The sequence below is a fragment of the Neodiprion pinetum genome, chromosome 1 (assembly GCF_021155775.2).
Source record: "Neodiprion pinetum isolate iyNeoPine1 chromosome 1, iyNeoPine1.2, whole genome shotgun sequence".
Lineage (NCBI taxonomy): Eukaryota > Metazoa > Arthropoda > Insecta > Hymenoptera > Diprionidae > Neodiprion > Neodiprion pinetum.
Window position 1 is genome coordinate 39,012,368 of NC_060232.1, and position 21,503 is coordinate 39,033,870.

General features: G+C 44.7%; 1 protein-coding gene across 3 annotated transcripts in view; it reads right to left on the reverse strand.

Annotated features, from left to right (window-relative positions):
- The window catches only part of grh (grainy head), a 74,519-nt gene extending 54,786 nt beyond the window's left edge, over window positions 1-19,733 (reverse strand). For 2 of the 3 annotated variants that reach the window (XM_046608836.2, XM_046608846.2), the window contains exons 1-3: window positions 18,240-19,733; window positions 16,350-16,715; window positions 14,711-15,423 (exon numbers count right to left, since the gene is read on the reverse strand). In XM_046608836.2, coding sequence (XP_046464792.1) covers window positions 14,711-15,423; window positions 16,350-16,412 — 776 coding nt within the window. In that variant the 5' untranslated portion in view covers window positions 16,413-16,715; window positions 18,240-19,733. The remainder of the gene's footprint in view (window positions 1-14,710; window positions 15,424-16,349; window positions 16,716-18,239) is intronic. The other variant, XM_069134286.1, reaches the window with a different exon arrangement.
- Between the last annotated feature and the right edge of the window lie 1,770 nt (window positions 19,734-21,503).

Genomic DNA, 21,503 nt, shown 5'->3' on the forward strand with positions numbered 1-21,503 from the left:
GAAAAAAGATTAAAAAAATAATCAAGTGAAAACAAATACGTATACAATGTTTCACGAGGTAAAGAAAAAAAACAGGATGAATATTTTTGCTCGTTATGTAAAAATATTCATCGGCTAATATCGTCTGATCGTTATAATTATATACCTATCCTAAATTTATGTTGCGATTTATGCGCATTTATACGTACGAGTCGTTCTTTGAATAATTATAAAAATTTAAGGCCTGTTGTAAATCACGTCAGTTTCCCCCGAATTTGCCTTTTACCTCGTTACCTAATATACCTCTGAAGAATACAAGCATCGAGCTGCCTAAAACAATTATAGATGATAGTGATACACGTCTATTTAGTTTCAAACGTTGCTTAACGGTTTAATAAAATCTCAAGGTTTGCATACAGTCGCTCGAACAAATGATCAGAACTGCGGTACTCGAAACCGAAACAGAAAATCGATAAACGGAATCACCCCCATACTCGATGGACTTGACCGTTTATAAAAATTAATTAATATATATTACGATGTATTACGTATGTTTAAGTACTAAACTTTTATACATAAAGAGGTTTCTAACCGAATGTTCAGAACAAACGCGAGTCGACTTGTTATTAGTAATACAATACTCCTAGACAAAAGTTATCTAATTGTGCATATAGGTATATAAGTATAATAAAAATCTCCACATTACCGACGCACGGATAATTATAATATTGCAATCTGTATACCGTACAAATTTAATACTTTTCGTCAAAATCGCTTGTAATATTGCGAAATGTTCGAGTACCTTGATACGCACCAACATCACGTCTATATAATATAATATGTCTGCATTATATCTACACATGTTTGTATAAGTATTATACGATTAAAAATAACGATTCTTGACCATATAATGTATATAATATACGTGTATATATATATAGATATAAATGTATCGTATGTATGCGAACACGACGAAAGGCCAGAGAGATTCCTCCCCTCCACACCTCCCTCCTCCTCACCACCCTGCGGCGCCGATCGCTGGAGGACACACGCGGACTCGACGTGATTCGAGACAACAAGCAAGAAACAAAAATCGAGAGGGAGAAAGAGAAAGAGAGAGAGAGAGAGAGAAAAAAAATACGCTGATATATACGGGAATACACGAGGATCGTGTAAGAGGAGGACAGAGAAAATCGAACGAAGGCGAAGAGCGAGTAAGATAAAAAAAAAAAAAAAAAAAAAGGTAAGAAATATGTTTAAAAAACGAAAAACAGCGAGTGGAAAAAATCACCGTCAAGCATAGAATCGCCGGATGCAGCGTGGGACAATATGTCGAATTATCGTATCCCCCCCCCCGCCTTATTCTCCTTTCGCACTATGTCTCTAGTTTCTCGCGGGGTGTTTAATGGAATGATTTATGTCGTATGCACGCTGCGGGGGGGAGGGGGGGAGGTAATTTCGGCATATATATATGCTTTTTTTTCCATGTCATTTTTTCTACGCCTTTACACACCTGCGACGAACGGTGTGTGCGTGTGTGTGATTTTTTTTTCTTTTCCTTCGCTTTTTCTCTCTCTCTTTTTTTTTTGTAGATTTTCTGGAGTTTAAATTAATTAGAGATATTTAACGTTTCAGTTGGCCCATTAGCGGGTTTGTACGTTAGAAACAGACGTGTGCACGCGCTCGTGTGTGTGCGTGTGTGTGTGTGTGTGTGTCTGTCGAAGGGAAGAAGGGGGGAAGGGGGGAGTCGTGTAGGTGCGTACTCAGATATCCGGATGTGACAGGTAGGTAGGTAGGTAGGTAGAGGCACGAAGGTAGGTAGGTAGGCAGATAGAGATACCGCACAGACAATTTTGTGTCTACAGGGTGTCTCGTTCGGTGATTCGGGTGGGCGTGTTTGTACGGCGCAACGTCTGAACACCGGTTTACGTTTAAACACATGCATTGCATATTCGTTTTTGCAACACCTGCATGGAAAGTTGATTTTTATGCACCATTTACAAGCACCGAAAGTAGTCTTTTATACACATGTGCGGAAAAAACTTTCGCGCATTGCTAGCGGTGTGAGAAAAAAACCTTCGCACATTGCTAGCGGTGTGCGAAAAAGGCGGCCGCGCTTTTATCCACAGTTGCGCGTTTCGCAAACAGCTCCACTAGCGCCACCGACGGAATAGTTTGTCACTCCTTGCCGTGCTCGACATCGTCACTGAACAGACATCGTGCCGTGGTTTCGTGTAAATATAATCGTGTATGTCGGACTTTCCATTACAGGTGTAGCAAAAAATAGAGTTCGATACACGCGCGAAAGTTGGCAATGCCTATCTCGCGTGAATGCGCCGCACTCGCCCTTCAACTCGTCCTAGGGCTCGTGCTGCGCCTTCACGCTTGTGCGGGCATTGCCACCTTCGCGCACTAGTATCGAAAAACATTAATACCGCATAGGCATTGATATGAGAAAAAAGAAAGAACGGTTCTCCGGACGACGCGATGCGAGAATATTTTACGACGGTGTTAATATTGTTTAATCGGCACGAAAGTTATTCGTGACTTCCTCTCGCTGATTTGATATTACTTGTTACAATTATCAGGTGAAGGGACAAAAATATAAATCTATTTTCGCCGAGTCGGTTAAACAGTTTTTATTCACCAAATGTTGACTGTGAACTTTTTTCTCAGGTATAATTGATGTACACGTTGACGTTGCTGTATAAACAGTTTCAATTAAATTCGCGCGTAACGATTTTCTCGCTTGATTTCCTTTTTTCTTGGGTTTCACTTTTTTTTTTTTTTATCTCGTTCCTTGTACGTGTGTACGTATCTGTATATACTTACGTACCGTGGTTAGCGAAGTCAATCTTTGTTTTTCTAAATGAAAAGCCTCGCCCATTTTTTATGCGTCAACGGATACGAGGAAAATCATTCGATACGGACGTATCGTCGCGGAATATATGTAATTTCTATACCCCATTGTGTGAATTTACTCTCGTTCTTAATTTCCTTGTGTGTTGAATTTTTCTTAAAATCGTACCTCGCTCCTCAAACGGTTGGGCCGTATCCTCGTATTTGTGCAGTGCAATGTTTCTACCCACGTATATTATAATGATTCAAGGAAAAGTGTACGGAACGGCGCTCCGACAATTTCCTCGCGGAAAAGTGAAGGTAGTTACACTGGTGTGTGCGAGATAAAAATATCTGAATAAACCGCGTGTATGTAACAGTCTGTTAAAAATGCGCGAGTGTTTGCGGACAGTTCCACAAGCAGACCCATAAGCATTAACATTCAGGAACACTTTGCAATAGCTGCATGGTGCCTAACCAATTGCGAGCTCTGACCGTTAACCTTAGAAAAAAAAGTTATTTCTCGAGGCTTGAGTCACATGGAGACAGAAATATCTCGATACTCGTAACGAGATTATCTAAGATGAAAAGTTCGGTAGAAGAATCGTAGAAATGGCTTGTCAAAATAAATAACAAATAAATCTATAAGAGACACGAGTACAGTTGTTGAAAAATTCCCTAGTCTCACCTCGCGTCTTTGACGCTCGATTAAAACCGTTTTCGACTAAAGCCATCCGATTTAGCGATCGAATTAGTAGCTTAGCGACTGATAGAGAATCATGCAACCTTCGATTTTCTACAACGGTCATCCGCGGTCGGGATTTCCGGCTTTTAAGAGTCACCAAAGATTAAACATGGCGGCCAGAAGTAAATTTCCGTTCCGCTCACCCACCGTATTCTAAAGTGCGAAATTTCACCCGCAATACGACGCGAGAGACACCCTGTATAAGACGCGAACATACTCACACACGAAAAGGTTTACATAGGTGGAGAACCCGGCCACATGGGAGGCTTCGACAGAGCTTTCTCTGGCGCGGGTCGCGCGGATAACCAGTCGGGCGGTCACCCAGCCCGATCAGTGGGCCTCCTCTTGACTCTTCGGCTTATGTTCTCCAACGTGAACGCGTATAATCCTCCACACAAAGTCGCGACTTGGAGCATTATCGCGTGCACGTATACGCGGATAGAAGGCATGGGTGCGAGAGGCGCGACGCGCATGCGTATTTGTCTTTTACGATTAACACTCTCCCGCCGGCTCGTCGCTCGCTCCGCCGCATTCATGTGAGAGAGCCTAACACACGCTTCTTGGCCACTCGCACAGCTCCATTTACCTGGGTATCGGACCTCGCCGTATCTCTGCTCGCTGGGTATATATACGTATACATATATATATATATATATATATATATGTATGTATGTATAGGTACCTTATGTACTGGACCGACTCGCTCCCCGTCCCTTACGTCGCCGTCACGAGACGGGGTTATATTCGAAGCTGATCGTGGGACAGATATATGGCTGCAGTGCTCGCTACGAACGCCTTTATTGTATATACTTTACTACTTTGTAATAATCGTTTGTGTACACCGGCCTGTTTACATAGGTACACGAGCCGTACACTCGGCCAAGTTTGCTCCTACCCGTTTCCACTCTCATTCTTCGAAACCAATGTGTCATGCTGTCAGAAGAAGGATTTTATACAATGATATACGGAAGAGACAAGAATCTAGGTAATTTTCAGGTAACAATTTTTTTAAAATTACATTTGCAAACTTTGACTTCCGTAGAACAAAATACCGCGGACGCCATGTTTGCTCACCGTGACATGTATTCAGCGATTGAACGTAAGAATCGCGGGACGTATCGAGTTTTTTCGTAAAGTAACGAGTGCAAGTCTCTCTATCGACAGCCGAGATTCTAATCCGATGAGAAAAACAGCGATTTTCACTCGTGAAAAAGTTGCAGCGAGTTTTATAAACGCGAAGTGAGATTTCCCGCTCCATTTTCCAACAAGACTCGCCGAATCAGAATTTCTGTTTAGAAACGCGCTCGTCTACACAAACAGAAGAGGAGCAAAAATGAGCGACCGAATAAGTAAAGTAAAAAAGAATCGAACCGGTTGCTTTCCGCTGCCGCTGCTGCGCGGAGTCAACGAATTATTCAGGGGCTTTCCTTATTTTCTTAAAGAGTCTTGTCGCGTGGACGGGATTCCCCGAGCTGGCCGGCGGGGCTGTAGACTAGAATCCGGAGTTATATCTGCAGCCGAGCCTCGACACGCGCGTACAAGTATATATAATTCATTTCACAACGAAGACGTGTAAGCCTGGGTGCGCTTATATAGGCGCAGGAAGAAAGCTGCTTCCTTCCATCGGCGGAGCGGCTGCGACTCGGCTAGTTTAGTTCAGACGTTTCACGTTTATGGTGCGCGTCTCCCCCGCGGCACCGCAGCCGAACCGCCGCCGCCGCCGCCTTCGCGTCGTTCCATGGCTACGCAAACGACCTTCCATGGAATCTGGACGACCTGCAACCGGTGCCGGAGACTCGTAGCTACCCTGAACTGCCGGCGATCTGTTTGAAGCCCGGTTTGAACCCGACCACGAATACGACCGCAACTTACAATGAGACGTTCAAACCTGGAGACTGGTATTATACATAAATTATATCTATAAACTCAGCGACACCCGTTTCAGCTACAGGTGCGTTACTAAACGGCCACACAAGCGGAGCGGACTGACAAATGGACATTTTTCACGGGCTAGGTACCAGTTTCCGTATGTTCAAGGAACGAGGATCCACGAATAGGAGTCGAGTCTCGCGTATCCGGGAACAACCGTGCTGTCGATTAGGTATAATTTGGTAACCCCGGAGAAGATGCACGCAGTGCCGGCTCAAGGTTGCGCGAAGCCGTAGGGTCGTATAAATCGAAAATATATCGCCCGACCTTTCGGTATAATTACTTCCTGATCGAACGTTCGGCCGTGAGTTTCTAGATTTAATTGAAACTGATTGGACACGAGATATCTAGATAAGAACTCGTAAAGGAAGTAATGAAAGCTTTTATTCAGACGTAAAATATTAGAAGCCTTTACGTATTAAACACAGCTACGACAGAGCGTATTATTATGTTTTTTCCCTCTTCGTTTCCTTCTCGAAATTACCATATATTATACTAGGTCCATTAAAACGGTGTTCTCAGGTATCCGAGAGTCGTGACACGGAATTACTGTACGAATCTGTCATCGCGAGAAACAGTGACACGAAAAAAAGTACACTGGCTGTATTCATCATCTTCGGAATCTTTGAATTTCAAACGTATCTTTTGATCGGTACATTTTCGTATCTTACGGCATCTTACGAAATTTCCGATCGGCAAAGTAATCCGACATTGTGAAATGACTTTAGTGAATTTAGATGGAAATGTAGGAAGTGAAATCCAAAAAAGATGTTAGAATCACGGTAGGTACCTACGCATGATTTCGCGGGTCCTCGACCTTGATACACGATTTGTCTAACCCACAACACGGTATTTCTACTATTTTCACGGTCAACACGACACCTTTGAAGCTTAACTCCACCGTTATGTCAAGTTTGAGGGCAATCCGTGTGACCCCTGAACTGCAGATGCTTGAATGTTGAATCATAACAACTGCATCAGCAGCTTAGGAATAACCTCAAACCCGGTATTTCAACTTACAATGGTGGATCGGACGCGGAGAAGAGATGAGAAGTGAAACCCGAGTCTACAGCTCTGTAAAACCTGCAGTGGGCGTCGGTCACGGCTAAACAGAGTTTAGTCGAGATTATAGAAAAAAGTACGATCATAACGAGCCAGCATCCCGAGCATCCTCTTTCCATCTTTCTTTCTCTCTCTCTCTTTTGCGGCAATAGTTTTGACCGCTTTATAATAGGAGATCCGAGACGAGCCGACAAAAACTCTGGCGTGGGTAATACGCTCGAATGACCCAGTCCTGCGGGGTAACACCGAAGCCGGTGTTGGTGGACGATGCTCGACTTGAGGCGACTTGGTCCAATGGTCCAGACTCCGACGATCGTGGTCTAGGTGCACGAAATTCATCGGACAAGAGTTGGCGTAGGTTAGGCTGGTGTACAACGGCCTAAACGTGGGTTGAGGCAGGTCCAAGTGTCGAGAAGAAGTCTTTCCGGAGTCGTGTGTGAACGTGTATGTATCCGTGTACCGAGCATGGAGCAGGTATTACAGACTGGCTGCAGGTGACACAGCGTTTTTCAATGGTTCTGGTCCACCGGCGGACAACTCTGCAGTCTGGGTCTCGAGTTGTTTTGACCGAAACCGCAGACACCGATTTTACACCTTTCATTTATCCCGGTCAGCGACGCGCAGTGGCACCGAGCAGTGAGAGTTTCGTGATAAGCCGGCGGACTCGACGATTCATCATACTCGGGATTTGATTTCCTTAAGGTTTCGGATGCGTCGATTTTACGTCTTTCAATTCAACGCCGAATCGTACGTATTGCAAATAGAAATGTTGGTGGAAATAGGAAGAGAGAGATTTCAATGTCGTAAACAGTACGACCTTTCAGAATAACGATAGTCTTTGGGATGAGTCACTGAACGCTGTGTGTATACATTGCGTATTATCATAAACGTGTACGTGTAACGTAGATATTTGCATTTCATTACATTCATCAATTCACATCATGTTAATTTCGCCAAGACTGCATCTCGAGAATACATACCGAGATACTCTGAACTCCGGTGCAGGACGCATCCTGAGGTGTGAAGTCAAAAATTTATTTTTCTGTCTACCTCAATTTCTCCCGACTACGTTAACAAAAGAACTGTAAAACTTTTTTCCGAATGTTTCTGTCATCTGTCGTGAAGTAAACTTTTTATCATCGTGATCATTCATTCGAAACGAATAAAAAGAAGCGAACAATTTCACGTGGAATGAGTAGGTACAGTATTTAACAAAGAGTGGCACAGTTTCTTTTTCCCTCCGTAAGATTCTAATTGGTCTGAGCCTTCGGCGTTGTAAGAACAATAATTGTGCAATTTACGTTCAAGTTCAAGTTCCAGTTCTAGTTTTACGGTTAAGCGAATTAGTATGATATCTATGTCTTTTTAACAGCGTCTCGTCCCATCGAATGACGAGTCACGTCATCTTCGACATTCGAGCGTTGCCAAAATTAGCTGCGGTTTCGAAATGATTGATGGTTTTTTAAACAAAAGATCTTGAACATTTTCTTCCCCATTACCGGGAGACTTGACGCTTCTTATCGGATCGACCGATCGAGGCGTAATACTCGGTACAATAAATTAAGGTATCACCCTCGGGCAAAATTAAATCAGACGATCGGTCGGTCGAGTGAAAATCGCGACTGACTCTCCGCATGGTTCGCGGAGTGGAATCGGAACGGAATTCGCAATCGACTTTCTTTTTCCAAATAGGTAGAGCCAGCCACGGTTGTAAGTACCTTCGAGGCGTGTGCATAATAGAAAGAAACAACGTTAGAACGACTTCTATCGCCGACTGCACACGCCTTCGGAGTGCAGACCATTAGCTGTCGAAGTACGCGTAAATAGTTCGACGAGTTTCCACAGCGATTGATCACTGCTCTCCGATTTATACGCGGGGAGTGTATGACAGGTGAATCTGGAAATTTCTAGGATCTCAACTCCGAATCTAGTCCCGATACAATGTCAGTCACATTCTCACGATATATCAAATAATACCGTTGACTTAACGAAGGTTTTATAAATAAGAAGTTTCTATGCATAAACCATGCAACGCTTATACTTCCAGACTCGTCTCTGTTGTACAAGGTACCCACATACATCAGGATGCATTATCATTTACTAACTTGTGAACACGGGTATCGTGTCTACGTATAATGCATCACGTCATTAGGCTTTTCTAACGTCTGCAGCAACGCAGCCGACTTTTTTTCGATTTACACATTGACTTTTATGAACCATGCAAGTTGGTACAGGTAGATATTGCCTTGAAGGTACATCGTAGACACCATTTTTTCTACACCCCAATCATCGCGTAGTTTTTTAGATCAATTAACCACGAAACGAATGGAAATCAAAGTAATTCAGCTTTCAAAGATGCTAATTGAATTTTGCTATTTTAAAAGTAACTACTATACAAGACACTGGAATCTGACAAATTCAACAAGATCAATGCATGGCTTATTTGATTCAATTGTTCTTTTTCTTCTAACCAGTAAACGCTTTATAAGGACAAATATTCACCTGACTCGAAGAAGACTTTCTCGACTGGAGTGAATTTTGATCGAACCAACCGAATATTTTGGGAATTCAAAGATCCTCAAATATTCGATAGTAAAAGCAATTGAATCAAAGAACCAATGCTCTGATGTTAGTGATTGTATGGAATTCCGATACGTTCGCTTAACCTAATTATTTTTAAGCAAGTGAATGTTTGGCTCACAAAGTACCTACACCATTTGGAATATTGTTCAACGTGTTTATAACCAACTAAATTAAAATTATATCAGACCCGAAATCACAATTTTATACGGGTGAGGCCTCGTGCCTCTTAACAATTTTCACGACATACTTGTAGAAAATACTTTCCATCTATTCGGTGCATCCTGGACTTTCCCGACAGTCTCTCATTACGAAAAGCTCGCCTCACGTTCCACCGAAGAAGACCCAAACGTGTGACCCCGCGACTCGTTGTGTGTACAGACGCTTCGAGGAGCGGTGCACGCAGAGAGGAAGACGAAGAGGAAAAAAAAGGCAGACCCAGAGAGAGAGAGAGAGAGGAGGAATTATGAAACGGGAGAGACGAGGCGTGGAACCGAACCGAACGGCGTCCAGCGTCTTCCTTGGGCTGGACCGCGGTGGCTGCGGACCGGCGGCCATCTTGTCTTGCCTTCTGTCTCGCCGACGTTATACGTGTAAAGTACCTACGCTGTATTCGTCGGATCTGACAAACCGTTGCTATCCTGCCTCCAGCTTTCGAACGAAGACCCTCAGCTTTATCGAATTTGCATGGTACTTAAACGAGATGTCCGAAACGACAGGCGCCAGTCGGGAAAAGAGGGGAAATCGGTTTGCAGTTTCGGGGCGTGGAGGTCCGATCCCGTTTGGAAAGGAGAGAAAATCTTAGTCGGAAGAACGTTGATTACTCCATAATCCAATGAATGCGAGCGCCGAAAATGGAAAGAAACAGGGGTGGATACAACATTTGTGGAAACCTTTAAATCACGTCGATTACTCGATTCGTGAATACAATCAAATTTATACCGTAAAAGTTTTAGCCAGAAGTATTTATCACTTGGTAAAAATTTATTTTTTACAAATTAGTGTTCAGTTAGATCAAAGCACTTCTCTGTAACCAGTCGTGACCATGACCTCAGATTATACGTAATGAATATGGGCACAACTGGTGTTGTACCGCAGTGACCAAAACCGGTCCATCTACCCTATATGTATAATGCTTCTCCAATTTGATTTCCCTTGTAATTGAAATGCGTATGAAGAATGTAGACGGTCTAAAAAACAGTTCCCGATGTTGTTGGCATTCGCGGTGGCACTGGACTTCTCTTTTACAACAGCTGCGTATAAGTTAATGCTGAGACTTGAACTTGTAACTTGGAAGTATCGATATCCGGAATGTACGATATATCGAAATTTCAAACATGCGAAAATAAAATAACGCAAGTAGTCATTCCATCAAATGACGCTATCGAAAATCAAGATTTCTAACAATTCATCCTTCGTTATTTTATCTCGCATATCGGCCATTCTAAATATTGATCCTTCCAAGTTTTGACCCCCATCCGAAGGAAACCCGATTCGACATAGTAGATTTGATTTTACTCGAATCAACTGACTTTTTTCTTCGACGCTGACTTTACGGGCACATCAAACAAGAGCGGCGCAGCTCGGGATGCTAACCTAACCCAAGTATCGCCCTAGACCTTGGTGCAGTATATGGTTGCAGTAAGGGGGGAATAGGGTATAGGTATAGGCATAACTATACCTTCGTGCGACGCACGTGTCTAATTGACGATCGCCTTCCCAATCACTTGGTAAATACAAATTGATTGTCCGTTTCCTTCTCCGCAAGTCGTCCTGCACTTCTCCGTTCTCTGGCCATCGTCACATCTCTCTCTCTCTCTATTTCTTTCCTTCTCTCCTCTTTCCCCTCTCATTCTCGTTCTTCGTCTTAACGCAGCTCAGCGTTCTTCCAATGAATTCACCACTCGGCTGCAGGTTTTTCTCATACAGAACGCACTGCGGGACGTAAAGGCAGGCAGCTCTGCCCCCTTTTGTGCGAACAACGCACGCTGCGACGGGAAAGAAAAACACGCGTGCACAATATCGCGGATAGGTATAAAGGCGTACAGACGGACGTTTGATACGTATTTACTGCGTAAGGCGCATTCCCGCTGATATTTATCCGATACTTTCAATCGGGACGCGCACCGCATCCGATGGAACTCTTCAGCTCTGCGCCATCTTGGATCACATGCTTTATACATTTCGTTTATAGATTCAGGGATACCTGGGACGCGTAATCGGGTCGAAAAGTCTCTATATTGTTACATCTAACTAGAAAAGGATAATAAAAGAGATTAAACAATGTGGTAAAAAAAAAACGAAAAAAAAAAAAACAGTATAAATTTTCATTTCTCTGACGTTGGTAACAAAGAGTTGTTTACGGTTGAAATTTAGTGCTTCGATGAGTTTTTTTGTTTTTTTAATCTATTTTTTCAGAGATCACGAGGAATTTTTCAACAATGTTTAAGTTGATTATACATTCAATTAACGCCTGTTTACAAACCTTTGTTTTCTCACGTTTCAATTTCAATGTATTTCTAACCTTACCGTAGATCACGTATCAGGTGATAATAATGACTATGTAATCGCATAAATAAATACGAGTATTAATAAATAACAAAGCGAATGGTATATAGTATACAATTAAAATACAAACAGTAAACAACAGCGAGATTAATAAAATCCAGTTGTTTTCGAGACTCCAAGGTCTCTCTTTCTCTCTCTTTATCGGCCGTGTCTCCGTCTCACTTTAATGATCGGCAATCGGGAATCGCTTGGCGGAATTCTACGTACCTCTCTTGTGGCTTATACCCTACACCGACATTCACCATCACCTAGCCAGAGATTTGACCAAGGTGTGTTCCCTGCCTACGTATAAATCGACGCATAGCGATACCGTATGTATATAATTATATACATATACATATATACACGTATGCGTATACCTATAACTTCATACGTATAACATACACCCACGTGAATGTATTTATAACTGATAGCGAGTCGAATGCGTACCTTACACTTTATACGTACGCGTCATACCTTCGACGGCGCAGGATGCCGTGCGCGTATGTGTTAAATCACGATTAATTATTACCAATTTTTATCAATACTCGAAAGAGCAAGGTAGCGCGTCAAGCAGCTTATAACGGTTAAACGCACATCAATTATCACCCAGCGTCTACATCACTCGATTTCCATTTTCATACCCATTATAAAGTGCGCGCATCGCGCTGCATCAGGATTATTATACCTGTACCTATATATGAATGTTCGTAATATGTGGTACATGTGGCGAATGTCTCGACTCAACGACAAACACGTATAATGCAATAATTCAATAACATCGCGCAGACGGTAATAATTCATTGTCGCGGCTTTAACGCAAGCAATAAAAATTTCATCTTGTGATATTCACAACGTTCACCGGAATTCCCGCGCTATGGAAACATCCGATGCACCGATGTATTATACACTTGGAATTAATCATACCGCATTTTGTAGCCTATAGATCGAACGGAAGATGAAATATTTCCGAATTTCTGTAGGACCCGATGACTGGTATTTTATTTATTTTTGTATTTTTGGAGAATCCCGTTAAACACGTGTGTCTCTTATACTGTAATTCCATGTGGGTGATAATCGAATGAGCAAGCTAGGGTACGCGGATAAATTCGTTTTACGTTATAACGCAAGCGTCGAATTCGCTGTCGGATGATATTGCGTAAAAGCGATAGGGGACAGTTGGCGAAATTTTTCCTAGTAAATTCGAGATTGAGAAGGCCGCGATCCCAATTAAAACACAGGTATTAATTATGCGAGAGAACTGGGTATTACAGTTGGAGCATGCGGGGTGTTATGCTTTTTGCTTTCATAATTCTGACCTTGCGCGTGTCCGAGTTTAATTTGCACTCGATTAATCACGGTTCACTCAAAGCCATTCAGGCATTTACACGCGCAATCCGAGACGGAGAGAGTGAGAGAAGGGGGTTAAGAGAGAAACAAAGAGGTGGGGAATAAAAATTGAGCATGAGAGACTCGGAGGAAAAGAGAGAGTCCGGCCGGGCTGTTTTGCGCATAATATTATGGGTCTCGATCGATGGCGATAAAAAATTATTGAAGTCTGTCGTACATGCAGCCATCCGGCAGACTATTCTTCACTCTCCGATTTCAAAAAAATTTGCATTCAAATATTCCAAGGTGCATATACACGCATATACGTTATATACACAATTACCGTCAAAAAATACTCGGGCCAATTCCCCTGACAATTATTTATACCTCTCAAAATGGTCTGACGTTTATTGCGGTTTTTGTGCCATGATTGAATACACATTGTTATGCAGGTTTAATTGAGGATTGACCGACAGATAAAAGACTTTCAATAACAATTTCATATCAAGTTTCCTCCACTTCGACAATGATTTAGCTCTTCGTGTATTGCAAGCGTCCGTTGTATTGTAAAGTCAGTATTCTGCGAAAGGCCCAGAGAACGAACAGGAATATTTTTCCAAGAGAAAATATTGCGAGCCTTTTCTATATTTAGAAACTGTTGTACGCTTGATCCGATACGATATGCGTGGGCCGCATCTATTGTATGGCCGACTAAGTGCCAAACGAAAGCGAAATAAATAAAGTGACGGAAAAAAAAAAAAAATGGACGAATAAATACAATACGATCATGAAATATACACCGGGTATAAATTATGTTGAATTTCATGAAAGCAACATCCCCCCTCGTAACGCAAAGGAAAATAAAAGTTGAAAGGAAACAAGTCGATGTGGTACAAAAAAGAGAAAAAAAAAACAGCTGCGATTTGCCGAAATTCAGTGCTCAATCTCATTTTTCATTTGGATAAAATGGTTTGGCGTAAAAAAGTTGAACGGCTTTACGGAAATGCGATGAGCCAACGTATCGAATTTTAGAAAACGCGAACGTTAAAATCCACTGATTGGAAATAGTGAAACGCACATGAACAAATTGAACTCGATGCTCGATCGATAAAATCTTACCGCGATAATATTTTCGTCTGCAAGGCAGGGGAGCCAACTTACTCGAAACAGAGCGCAATCCAATTAAGTAGTGAATCGAAATCATGCTACTACATTGACGCGTAGCGAGAGTTTGCAAAACTTTCCCGAATCGCTAAATCAACGATTTGGCATCTGCTGAACCAAAAAACATTCGCATCGCCTACATAACCTCCAATGAAACCCAGCAAAGTTTGACATCTGAATCTTAGGTTGGCCAGCGTGCTTGAATAAACGAAATAACTCGCGCACGCGCAATCGAAAGCTCAATCTGCCAAATTTCGAAGTTCCCTCTCATTGTCAGTAGAAAGTCGATAAACAATTGTCACAAGTAGGTATACAAGCAAATATAAAGCGTCTCGAGCTTTCTGTACTTTTAACGTCCTCTTACGTTTGGTTTTTCATTTTGGTCCGAAATTTCACAGGCCAGACCTTCCATGCACAATAATATGTTGAAAAAAAATGTTGAACGGTTCTTCACCCGCTTTCCATGCATCGTCGATATAAATAAAACTACTCTTCGCTCTTCGACAGCGTAAATGTAAACCAAAGCATGCTACTCACCCTGCGCGAAGGGATGCGGCATTGCCAAGGGCGAGCTGCGCGGCTCCGGGATCGGCGGCAACGAGTTCCGACAAAACGAGGACGGTGGTTGTAGTCGCGCAGTTTGATCCAGAGGCAGCGGAAGTGCAGGGTGTGCCACGTGCCATGATGGCGTCCTCGTGCTGCTGGAGCTGCAGCTGAGGATAGTGATGGAGGTGGAGGGCTGCGGCTCGCGACCTGGAGTTCGTCGGCGGAGAGGGCGGCGGGGGCGGATACTCGACGACCTGGACCCTGTCCGCCTCGTTCTCGTAGATGATCTCCTTGTCGTGGGTGTACATGACGGTCTTCTGACCGTCGTTGTATATCAGGTCGATCATCTTGTGCTCACCGAGGTTCGATGGCGGCGCTACTACCGTTCCAGCCGCCTCTGGAGTCACCCGGTCATCGTCTTCTTCGCCCCGCGTGTCCTGATCCTGATCCTGCTGGTGCTGGTGGTGATGATGGCTGTGGTGGTGGTGCTGCTGGTGGTGCGCGTGGTGCGGATGGTGATGCTGCTGTTGCTGCTGATGGTGATGGTGATGGTGACGGTGAAACTTGTGGTGAAGAGGGTGCTGCGACGGCTCGTGAAGGTCCAGGACGTTCACCGGCTGCATCGTCGCTAGCAGTACTTGGTCATTATCGTTTTGATTATGGTTGCTCAGAGATGAGGATGCCGGTGAGACGGGACCCTCGACCTGAGGAAGAGACAAGTGTTCGGTCAGTCCTTTGGTTTGCGGATTAAACTGTAAGGGTAAGGTGTTTGTCCCAGATCAACGCCGCGTGTTTGCCGCCGTCCTGAATCGTCGGAATTTTTATCCTACTTCGATTCATCGGGGCGGTAATTAATCTCTGCAGTTATTGTATGGATAATGCGGCTCGTTGAAAGCATATTGCAATATACGTTGTGTGAGCGGGAGGTGAGCAGAGGGTAAATAAAACTGACGTTAGTTTCCGCGTTAAATGTTAATTGCTTCGTAGACTTGCAACTGTGCGATTCTAATCGACGATAAAAAAGAAAAAACCGATCGAACTTTGATCTTAACGATCCTCGTCCCGAGATATCTGCACGTATAAGATGTATCGTACAGGTCTGTAATACGTATGTTATTTCAATACGCGTAAGCTTTATCTTCACCGCGATGTACAACCGTTGATAAAATTCCTCAAGTTATTATGCACGTTGGTATGTATGTATATAGGTACATAGTCATACACCTTACCAACCGTCAATCACGCAGTGTGCCGAGTAGCGTTGCATGTAAATAATATTCTTCATATCCGTGGCATGCGTGTGTACTTTTATACGTATTACGTATTCACTGGATAATGAGGAAAACCGTGAAAAGGCAAAACGTCGTGTCGATACGTTGAGTAGTATTTTCTTTCTTTGGATCGAGGTTTTAACATCTATCAATTTCTTAATCATACCGAGTTCAGAAAAAACCGTTTTCGATCGGTGTGCCTGACTTCGTCTGCAAACCTATACTGCAACCAATCGTCGAAATGAACATATTTCCTTTCGAAGAGCCGTCGGTGAAGATTGGAGGATAAGAGGAGGGCTCAGATTCGCGGTCGACGTCGTTCAAAAATAGTACAAGGGTAAAAATAGTGTTCAACTGACCGGAGACAAGGCCTCCTGGATGTGGATGGAGCCCGGGTCCGGTTCGTCCGCGCACGTCGACATTTCCTTTATTCTCAAGTCTTCGTTTCTCCTCGACTCCTTCAGGTACAACGGGTATACTATACGTATATAATTTAATTCAGGGAGTGACGATGCCTCGATGGTTGGTTAACAAAATTTCCGCTGCATCGATATGTCGTTACTTTTCTTACGGCTACAGTGAAACGTCCGTCCCGCAGATCACCAGGCTGCGCAGACGTGTGTCCGGTGTGTAATTTTTTCGTTTTTTTTTTCTTTCTCTTTCTTTCGTTTCAAGTCTTGTATCACAGGCTGCTGAAGAATGTATGGCACGTTGGAGGAAGAGATCTGCGGAAAGAGAACAAGGAAAAGAGACATTGACCTGGGTTCACTCGGTTGGCAAGACACATCGTAGGTATTACAAGGACTCGTCAGCGATCGTCCGATCTCGTCTTTTTCCCCTCCCGATCCATACAATTCGAGTTACACGATCTTCTTCTCCCTGCAGCCTCGGAACTGGTCTCGGACCCAACAGGTTTCACCTCCGCAGGTTTCGTTTGGCCTACTCCGAAAATCGGTAACAACTCACGCGGGGCGGGGGGGGGGGGGGGGGGGCCGGGCACGGGGACCCGTCGGTGCAGGTAGAGGAGGACGTGGATCGACCGGGAATCAGGTATGCACCTGCGGCCCACCGGTCGGGACAATGAGGAAGGAAGGCGAGGAGGATATTGACTGCCGGTGAAGATCGGCTGATGCGGAGGGAAAGAGAGAGGGAGAGACGAGATCGACGAGGAGCCTAGGATCGCGGTGCGAACTGTTAAATGCTACCGATCGAGGAAGAGAGAACGAGAAAAAGATCGGAGGGGGACCGAGTGGCGGGTGGTGTTGCAGCACCATAGATTATACAAAGCCGCGTGCGAGCGAGGAGCAGGTTAGGCCGGTCTAACCTGATTCCGAAAGGGACCCTGCGTCAGGTTGTGGGCCCACCTCTTGCGCCTGTTTGTATTTCAAGTATAGGTACCGGAGCTCAGGTACGCCCTCGCCACCGCGACCGCGACCGCGGCCGACGTCGTTGCCTCTCAACCAGCGGCAGCTCAACAAACGGAGGATGGACAGTGTGCCGAAGAACCAGAAGCTCCGGACTTGCCCGCTCGCGTTTACCAACAGTGCAGTGTCACCAATTGCTCCTGGTACCACCGAGTGTCGGACCCTCCCCGCGTAAAACGACTACCGCACAGTGCCAAAAAGTTTGCAAGCATCCTTCGGACCTGACTTTTCTACCTCTTGCGATTTACCGTCATATATATATATATATATATATATATATATATATATATATATACATATATGTATGCATGTATACGTATATGTGTGTATAAACATACTACTGGTCGTCTAATTGCGCGCATGGAATTCGATCGATCTTCAGCCGTATCTGGTACGTTCGATTCTTCCTCGATGTTGTGCGATGGTAAAGGTGTCACGTGATCGGACCGAGGAACGGATAAAGAGACGCGGTGTATCCGAGTCCGGGATAATTAGCTGGTGATAGAGAGTTGGAATTTATTTGAAAAAAAAAAAAAAATAAATAAACGTACGTGACCGAGAGGCTGCAGGTATCAGTGTACGATGTTAGTATCTGGATACAAGGTGGAAAAGTAAAACTACGCATCATATTTTCGTAACATGCTATGGACAGAAACAATAATATCGTGTGATGTGAATCGAAGAGGGCGCTGGATCGTCGCTCCGTAAGTCCGCGGCTATACAATTACTGATCTTCGTTAAAATATTACCCACGCTAATTTCAATGCGTCGCAGGATATATAATATAAAATAACAATGTACGGTATAAGGTGTAAAGCTACTCACTCGTTTGGGTTGCATTTAGTTAAGATCGAAGGTATGATTCCTCTCGGCTGGGATGCTGATGCAGACGGGAGGCTGCATGTTCGTGGGATAGGTGAACTACAAACTACCGGCTATCTCCCAGTCTCTGGATCACATCTCCGCGGTTTCTTCTCTCACGCTTAGCTATACCGGGCCCGTTCTTAATCGTTCATCCAGGCTGCTGCTGCTGCTGCCGCCGCACTGCACTCAAGTGCAATATCGTCGCGCACCTTTCGCGGCCCCGCGTTCAATTTCGCAGTAAGGCCCAATTATTATCAGCTGTCCGCGTTTCACGCGTGCGATAACTCTGCCGCACGCTTACTGGTATACATGTATATATGTATAATACGCGTATATTGCACGAGGCGTTGCAGATCCAACTTTCCTCTCTCTATCTATCTCTCTCTCTCTCTCTCTCTACGCATATGTCACTTTAACACAATTATTACTCCCGCCGCGAGATTGTTGTTTGTTTGTTTTTATTTTTTCTTGTTTCTTTACGTGTCAAAATTGAACGAGGTACAGTACTGCTGCGGCATAAAGAACAACAAGAACAATAAGAACATTATAGTTTAGTTCCTTTTTTTTTTCTTTTTTTGTTACCTCGTTTCTTTTATTATTATTATTGTTATTGTTATCTTTATTAACGATGCTGTTGTTGTTGTTGTTGTTGTTGTTGTTGCTGTTGTCGTCGTCGTTACGACGATTATACCCCTTAAAAATCAAACGACACTTTTAACACAGGTATAATTTATTCCTTTCTTCCACTGCAGGCATTACAACCGTATACGTATGTATATATATACAATAATGCACGCGCGGTTTTTATACGAATAACACACACACACACACGCGTAGCTATAGTCCACGTGTATGTATACCGCAGGAATTGCATGTACGAGATACGTCGATGCGTATAGCGTACGGTATAACGTAGACGAGGTGTTTATACATCGATTGATCGGCGACGCACGCGCGGACAAGTTTAGAGACAGTTATAAATGTACACAGATGACACAAGGCATTATACATACATATATATATATATATGTATACACGCACACACACGCACATACACATACACACGTACACACACACAGGCACGCGCGATTGCACGCGCAGGATGGTCGATACAATGATGTTGTATATACGATCTGTGTATATTAGACGTGCAAGGAACCGCGTGATTAGGTATTTTCGCGTCGATCAAGTGTATACAACGCGTATATTTAATCCTGGCGCGTTTTTCGTAATGTTCGCCCGTTAACGGAGGAGCGAGTCAGACGATGATCCAGAGGCTGGATGAGTGGATGTGTGACTACCAGCGTCCTGCCGGACTGCGGAGGCCAGCCTGGGCTTGTATATTCCACACCAAAGTTGGGGCCGCTGATCGTGAGCTGGTGGCTACACAGGGAACACGTATAACCGAAGGAACGCTGCTCGGAGGACCTCGCCGGAGTCTCTTCTCTCGGGAGAGGCAATATGGCCGCCCAGCATCCCGGCCCTCTCCTCTCCTCTCCTCTCCACCTCCTCCCCCCCCCCCCCCCGCCGCCCGCCCGCTGCCGCCACCCCGCGACTCGCTCCTCTCGCTCCGCCGCCGCCGCCGCCGCCCTCCTTCCTACCTCTAGGCATTAATCCCGTCGCGGTGTTTCTCCCACTCACCCCTCCGCGCAGGTCGAGAAGGAGAAAGAGAGAAAAAGAGGAAAACAGAGAGAGAGGGAGAACGGAGAGTGAGAGAGAATCGGGCCCGGAGGCTGCGGCGGAGACGAGAATCGACGCGCTGCAACAGCAGCGGCAGCGGCAGCGTTCAGGTAGCCCGGCAGCCGCGCCCGACGAGGAGGAGAGGAACTCGGAGGAGTGCGTGCGATGGGCAGAACGGAGTGGTGGGAGAGACGGAGGTTCACGCGTTCACCAATACAGAGAGCTGCGGATCCCCGTGAGCCGCAGGACGAAAACGCTGAGGTCGGGCTTGAAGCAGGCGGTGGACGGCGGTCGTGAAACGGCGCAAGATGACGGGTACGAAACGCCTGCGTGCGATGCATGCCGCCGCGGTGCGGATATCGAGGAGGAAACTGGTAAGGATATCCAAAGACGCGGGCGTCGAGAGTCGTCGAGCTAACGAACGAACGGTCGGTCCGCTCTGTTCGTTGAAGGAGGAGGAGGAGGAGGAGGAGGAGAGAAAGAGAGAGAGAGAGAGGGAGAGGGAGAGAAGACAACCGACCGCCGCGGGGACCAAAGGGGCATTATTTTATTGTATCCTCCGTCTCTCATCTCGGCACCGCGGCTCACATCTCTTGACGAGGATAACCGCGTGGTACAGCTCCGCCGACCGTAGACGAAGATACCTCGAATCCATGTGCGTTACAATACGCACCTATACGCGTGTATTACACATCGTTACTACAGACACACACACACACACGCTAGCGCGCGCGGGCGGTAGAAATTTTCTTCCTTGCGCGCGAGACGTTCACCGTATAGCAGCTATATAGTGGGTGGGGTGAGAGGCGGAGTGGGGGGATAAAAAGGCGGGGGAGACGGCGGCGGGACGGGGGCGATAGGGATGGGGGGGGGGGGGGGGGGGGGGAAGGGTTATCGAAAGAGTAAAAATAAGAACGCACGACGTCGGACAAAATTAAAAGACGAAGCGAGATGTATAACCTAATACGCGCGGAACCGTGCCTCGCGACTGTGTGTGCGTGTAATACGTATACATGTATAATATAAAAAAGTAAACGATAAGAGGTATACGGTATACCTATATATGTATATATATGTATATATATGTATATACACGTGTACGTGTAATATTAAAACAGAAATAAAATTGAATAAGAGAAACAAAAACGACGCGATGGAAGGAAAGAGGAAAAAAAAATATACAAATAAAAATACTTTTACACATAGGTGCGCACCCAAGGGGCAGAGAGGATATAGAGATAAATACCGGAGGCTGCAGAGTAGGTACAGCTCCTCCGATCCGACGCTGCGGACTGTAACACAACTTCGTATCACACGTATATCTATAATACCTACGTAAACGCTGTATAGGTACGCGATATCGTAGATGTGTTGTAATTCGCGTAGAATTGTATGTTCCATTTGTATAGAAAATTTTCAATTGCACGCATATACAATAATCGGTATATTTGTACATATGTACATGTAGTTCAACTACAATCGCGAACAATTTGCTTGTGAGGTTATACGCTGCACGTGTGTGTAACCTATCGCACAGATATTTGA